Here is a 7,301-nt window from a genome sequence, read left to right on the forward strand (position 1 = left end):
TGGGTCTCAAAACTGACCTCTTTGGGTCTCAAAATTGACCTCTTTGGGTCTCAAAATTGACCTGATTTTACAGGTTCTGATTCTCCAGATCTGTTGCTGGGAAAAATGAACAAAATTGACCTGATTATACAGGTACTGAACTCCAGATCTGTTGCTGGAAAGAAATGTTGAATCGTGCCAACATTCAAAAGAAAAAGAAAACCCAAAAAGTGGCAACAAAACATGCCAACAATCAACAACCAAGCTTCATTTTCTGCAATACTAGTGCTGAATTCCTATATTGCTCACACCATTCTCCAGGAGCAACTGTAAGCTTTTAAATCCTCAAAATCCACAACCCCAAAACTGAATCAAATCTGATATACCATTGGAGGAATGTTTACAGGAAGTCCTAACTTGTTAACAGACTTTGAGGTTGGGTTTTATGGTAAAGCAGCCCCAATATAGACTAAAGCTCAAATACTCCCCAAGACACTTCACTTGTTTCCCTGCAAGCACAGCTCCTGTTGTTGTGTGAAAGTTGTTAATCAACATAGCTGTGGCTGTCCCACTTGGGTATGTAAGCTTATAATCCATCACCATGACCTTACGAAGTGGGACAAGACTAAAAAGTCCCAAAAAGCTAACGACAAACAAGAAACCCATCATCCACCACAAACCAGGATTTATCGCATCTTCTGCTCGATTACCCGGGTAGTCGAGGCCAATAAGGTTGTATGTTTTCTCATTCATAACAATCAAATATGAACCAAAACCGCCACTAAAGGAAAGGCCATAACAAGCAACAACACAAGTCTGAATAACAGTGTTTTCCTGGCGAGTAAAGGGATTAACAGAAAAGCCAAATTGAGTGAGCAAACTTGTCCAAGATTTGACTAAGAAGAACCCACAAAACTGAATCTATCAATTACCAAGAAACCAATCTAATTGATTGAATTAGGGCGAAGCAATACATCATCGACAGAAGAAGCCAAGAAATCACGGAAACGAACTCAAGAATCGCAATTCACAAACATTTATCAACCCATTAAGCAGACCCATAAATCGAAACTCATAACCAGAGAAAAGTTTGGGTAAATCAAACCTCGAAATAGCAGAAGCAGACGACGACGGAAGAGCACGGTCAGAAATCGCAACCAAATCGATCACAAATCAAACCTCCGATCAAAAAGTCCGGTCAATCTTTCGATTAAAAACACCGAAGAACGTAGAATCACAAATTGGTTCAAGAATCTACCAACAATACCAGATTCTCGCAACTATTTCAAAAAATTTCAAGAACCCTAGAATTTGGGGGAAAACTCAAGAATCAAAATCGTTTGATTCAAGGTTGGAAATAAGATTTGTGAGCGGAATTAAGAGATATTAGGACGAATTACATCCTAATTCGTCGAATTTTGACTCAATTCGACCCAAAAATAAATTCGGGGCAGAAAAATTGGGGAAAATTGATGAGTTGAACCGGACGGAAATTTTATGCGGAATCGTAGAGCCGGGATCGTTCCCGCTCTGATACCATGTTGAATTTGTGAGTGAAGGAGGAAAGAAGAAGAAAGAAGGAAGGAAAACTAAGGAAGCCATTGATGAGCTTGAGGAGCTCGTGGCTGAGACTGAGAGTAAAGAACAAGAGACTACATTTTTATTAATTGGGTAACTTATTGAGATAGTACAAATCTAGAGTATTTATACTAAGTAACAAACTAATTACAAGCTAATGTTCTATACTATGTTATATACTCCAATACTATCTATCCCCTTAAAAAAGTTTCGTCTCGAAACTTAAATTTGAAAATTTTTAGGGTATTACACCATGAAAATGGAGCTCAACAACCAAACTCTCTATGTGTCTCTACAACAATCAATTCCTTTACTAATTCATCAAACCTACTTGCAATCTGTAAACCTAAAATTAGAATAGCTAATCCTAATCACAATTTCCTTGCTTAATTTCTTACAATTGTCTAATAACTAAGCTGAGTTGTTGCATCAATAGAGCACCAAATCATCTATAAATAGCTGGTCAATCATCCCATAAACTATACAAGTCAGATTAACCTCCAATAGCTGGTCAATCACCATTAAAGACCATAAGCATTCTTACCCTATTTAATCTCTCTGTTTCAAACCAACAATGTCGGCTTCCATTAAACACCACCACTAAGCTACTGCCGCTCAACCCCACCGGAAAACCACCACCGTCAACCACAAATTAAAAGCCCAGAATTATAAACCCGAAACTTGAAAACACCTCTCCTCTCTTCCCGTTTTTCTGCCTGCCTTCCCCTGCATCTCTTCCTCGCTCCTCCGCGTAAGCTTGACCATCAGCCCCAGCAGCACCTCCTTCCGGTGTGCTGTTGTCGCCTAGAAGCCGGTCACCTCCCTTGCGCAGATCATCGCGCAGCAGCCTGCCCTCCTCTTTCTTAATTGTTTCTCGGGTCTGCAAACAGTAAGACTCCTAGAACTTGGGCATTTTACATCTTTATTTTGGTAGATGGGCTTTTGGTTCTCTTAAATTAAAGTGGGCCTTTGTTTCATTAAAAAATTATCTTAGATTTATTTTACAGTTGACTTTTAAAGTAGGTTACTAGAATTACGCATTAGTGATGGATTAATAGCTAATCTTATATTCTTATTCCTTTTAATATAAGAAAATGTGTTTAATTTATTATTAGTATTACTAGAATTACTAAATGTAAGTATTAACTTGACTATACCAAATTTTCATAAAGATCTCGATCTTCAGAGTTCAGGAAGGACGATAATCAAGGCTAAAGAAAAAGCCTAGCCAAAGTATGAAATTGAGGTAACGGCTATTGCTAGTACCCACAATTACAAAAGCTACAGTTGAATTTTAATCATGTTTATCGTGTTTTATGATTTGCGGGAAAGAAATATGCTTTGAGTAAACTATTTCATTTTTATATTTATGAGAACCATGAAAAAAAATTATGTTTTATTGATCATCTGATCTCAGGAGTTATTTTACTTCAACTGAACTACAGAGGTTGAGAATTAAAAAACTAATTAAAACATGATAAATAAAAGTGAAAGACCTAGTTCTGTTGGCAATATCAGCTCACATGTTACAGTTTCAGTCATGCATGTACCCAGGGGCACTGACCCACAGTTGAGCACACGCTTTTATGGGCACTGGCCCATCGTGGAAGACGTTCCACCAGTTCATACTTGCTAACAACTAGCATGTTAAAGAAAAGGTTACGAATGAACTAATATGATGTTTTATTAAATGTTTTATGATATTCTATTCTCCCTGTTTTAGTAACTAAAATGAGTTGAAATGATTTTACGTTGCTAGAATAGTACGTTACTGAGTCTTCGGCTCACCGTTTTTTTTTATGTTTTAGGTGCCGCCCGGGACGACAAATGCGAATAGTGCAAGGATTTCGTCTTATTAGGGTTCACCTAGTTTAAGCTTAATTTACACTAACTTCAAGTAAGAATTTTTCAACTAAGTTATGTAAGCCACTTTTATATAATAATATAGAACATAGTTATGTTAGTCTTATAGAAGTATTATGAGGATAATGGCCTTGTAATTCCCAAGAGGGAGTTACGGAATTAATGTCCCCACCGAATTAGGTTAGTCCCGCTACTTAATTACTTGAGTCAAAGGTCGGGGCGTTACAGACTAAGGTTGGATTCTTCCCAAGAGTCTATTCAAGTCAAGGAAAGTACGTTGCGTAAAAGGAAAACGAGTAAAGACAAGTGGTTGGGTTTCTGAGAACCACAATATAGCCTAAACTGTATTGTAACGTGCAATAATCTGTTTGGAAAAGTGGTTTGGACAATCCGGATTATTGCTAGATACCTTAAATCAATTTAAATCATATTCTTGGCATCTTTTAGTTAATATTTGTGCATTAAAAGCAATTCAGATTAGTAATGTAGTTTAACGCATGTCCAGTCATCGTTACATTGAACTAGTAAGGACCTTCACATGGGATAATGCTGGACACTCCTCTTATTAGTAAATGTCCCCCGAACCCTCAATCTCTACTCCAAAATCCAATCCCCAAGTTCGTTCCCATTCCAGAACTTTGTACAAATTGCCATTTCTAAACACAAGTCCAAAGTCCAAATACAAACTCACGAAATGAACCTCTCCATTGGTCTTCGAGCCAGATTTCCAGTCAAAATGACATTAAGAAATCCAAATTCGGGCGCCGACCCACAAAATCGAGCATCCCAGGTTCCGACCCGTAAAACCGAATTCAAACTGTACAAAATGCGCAAAGCGTTGCATCTAAAAACAAGTAAACCACCTCCCCAACAAAAGCATATTCCGCTACAATCCAAGAAGTACAATAGTATAATTCGAACGCGCCTCAAAAGGACGACATCGTCGTCCTTTTTTGGTAGCGTCTTCTGGCGCCAGGTTTCAGCAAGGCATCAGCGCCAGGCGCTGGTCCTGCGCCAGGCGCCGGCCTTTTGTCGGTTTTCCAGCAACTTTTCTATATAAACCCCTACTTTCTGTGTAGAATAGAGGGGGGAAAAATCAAAAAATGAACACAACGTCGTAATGCTAAAATCAATCTACAATTAACAAATCCTCTCAAATCCTCATAATTTCATAAAACACACACATTCTACTATTCTTGCAATTGGGAAATCACCTTGGAGAAACCAATCTAGCCTACTTAGGTAATCCGAGTCCCTAGAAATTCATTATTTGCTAATCTATTTTGCTAATTTCTAAAACCAAGGATTCTCATGTGATGTTCATACTCACTTGAACTAGGTAATGCATAAAAGGGGTAATCTTTGAGGATATTTCATACTTGAAACCCCCCTCGGATGATCTTTCATACTCCTATTTCAAGTTCAAGATTCAATTTTTATGCATTATTTCAATAAAACTTGGTTAAGAAAGTGAAGTTTTCATTCTTTAAAACATTCCTTCTAACAACCATGGCTCAAGTTTTCAAAAGCTTTAATCTTTATACAAAGTTATATAATACTTGAAGAAGTTCAACCCATTGTTTAAGTTAGAACACATGAATCCTCCAATTTCATGTACAAATGCAAGTTTCGAGTCCAAATATTCAATGATGTTTTAGTGGGAACCATTCCCTTAAAACTAGAATCAAATACAAGTATGGAGTTTATCAAAGGTGAGGCCTTTATATAAAGGCTTAGCCTTTGAGAATAAAAATCCTCCTAATTTTTATATTCAAGTTTTATATTCAAGTTCAAGCTCTATACTCAATCTCTATTTCAATATTTCGAATACAAAATCAATGATACTTTTTAATGAGGAACTCATTTTAAAGTGAGATTATTTACACAATTGGATTCGTGGGGGAGCCAAATCACTTTTGAGCAAGTGTTCCTCAATCAGATTTTCAATATTCAAGTTATTCAATTTCTATCATTCAAGTTCAATGCTTTATTACTTATTTATTGCTTATTTCAATTCCACACCTTTAAATATTACACCTTTCAATTCCGCACTTACTATTTATGCAACTTTACTTGCCTATTCCTTCTAGGAAATATGGTTTACACCTAGTCCTTTTTCTAGGTGATGATGTAAAACCTTAACTAATTCTGCATTCTATTTTCTATGGTGATGATGCTTTACTTGTTTATTGTTTTCATCACCCAACATGCTAAATCAACAAAATTCAAGTTCTAATCACGCTTAACAAAGATAGTTTTTAGAAAAACTGGTTTAGGTTCCTTATAATTGACTTAAAGCAAAGTGATCACCATACAAACTTAGGAATTTCAATGTTCTACTTATGTCATGCTAGGATTTTACTCCGAAAATGATGCTTGTATTGTATGAACCAATTGCAAAATTTACTCAAATAAGTGCCTTGTTCCCTTACCCGAATTTTAATCGGTATCAATTCCAATGCCTTATCCCGAGTCATATTTGGTCTTTCCAAACCGGACCCAAAAACTTGTTTGGTGACGACTCTATCAATGTTCAAAATTCCTAAGTCGTAGGGGTATTTTACGCATTATCCTATATTTTGAACTTTGATTTTTTATGTTCAAACTCAATTACATCACTTGTGTGAACCTAAAATTTGGCTCCCCTTTTAGGGGTGGGATTGAAAAGATCAAGCCAAATCTAGTTGATCACACTCTTGACAAATTGAACAACTTAGAGCCTTTGGTGAGTCTTAAACAAGATTCATCAAGCACTCATAACTTACATACAAAATTCAAATTACAAGCTATATGAAATACGAAAAATACCACTACCACCCCCCCTACAGGTACGCGCCACTCCAGCGTGTACCGGATAGACCTTGATAAAATTCGTTCATGAACCCGGCTACGCGACAGATGCCTGTCGGGGAATTGGCAATAGGTTTGGTACCTTTTGACACCCAAGCCTATTATTGACCATAGAGACTTTACATAAATTAAGTATGCATATTTAAATTTCAAAATCATGCTCATTGTTATTTTCATGTAGAAATTACGTGCTATATGAAATTAACTAACCAGTCGCAAAGTTTAAAGTCAACGATACTCTAAATGTTAATAAAAATGCTTAAAACATAAAAAAAAAAAATTAGCTACTGTGAGGGGGTCGAAAAAGCACGAGGCTAATGCGTGACCTCGTCCCTCGTGGGCGTGACGTTTCTTTTTGTCAAATCAAGTGTAATTGGATTTCCTGTGAGTTTACACCTAATTGACTAGTAATATAGGAGTCGCCATTCAGTTTTTAACGACAATGAGAAAAACTGACAAAACCCGGTTATCGTGACACAAAGGGAGTGCAATTATGTTTGACCACGACGGCCATAGGTTCCCTTGTGATCCCTGGTGTGGGGATCGCTCAACGTACACCCGCAGGGTAGAGATTGAGGGTTCGGGGGATTGTAACTACCGAGAGGAGTACTCGCTCTTCGATAACTCCAGAGGCAGGATATCCTTACTAGCTCAGCATAAATAATTGAAGGGACATGCGTTAACTATTAAACTAATCTGAATTGATTTTAACAATATGCAACACATAATACTAGATCGATCGTGATTATGTTGTTTAGATTAATTTAAGGGACCTAGCATGATAGTTCAATTTCCCAAGATATTATCTTTATTAGGCGTGATAGAAAAATCAAATTTAATAGTTTAACAGTTTTATAAAAGGGCGAGGAAAGCGATTAAATCATGCAAAGGGACACATTACGACGCACCCTTGAGAGGTGCGTCACGGTTCTCAGAAAACTAACCACTTTGGCTTTGCTATTTCTCCTTTTATTTAACGAATCTCAAGTTTCCGGGCTTAATTTTTCAGCTACAAGGGACAGGATACATTC

General features: G+C 37.0%; 1 protein-coding gene across 1 annotated transcript; it reads right to left on the reverse strand.

Annotated features, from left to right (window-relative positions):
• Positions 1-399: 399 nt before the first annotated feature.
• LOC130469752 (probable metal-nicotianamine transporter YSL6) lies at positions 400-2,079 on the reverse strand. Its single transcript, XM_056839210.1, has 2 exons — positions 1,999-2,079; positions 400-900 (listed from the first exon to the last, which is right to left on the reverse strand). Exons 1-2 carry the CDS (start codon positions 2,077-2,079, stop codon positions 400-402), a joined length of 582 nt encoding a protein of 193 aa, XP_056695188.1.
• Positions 2,080-7,301: the final 5,222 nt, after the last annotated feature.

This window comes from Spinacia oleracea, chromosome 3, assembly GCF_020520425.1.
Source record: "Spinacia oleracea cultivar Varoflay chromosome 3, BTI_SOV_V1, whole genome shotgun sequence".
Taxonomy (NCBI): domain Eukaryota; kingdom Viridiplantae; phylum Streptophyta; class Magnoliopsida; order Caryophyllales; family Amaranthaceae; genus Spinacia; species Spinacia oleracea.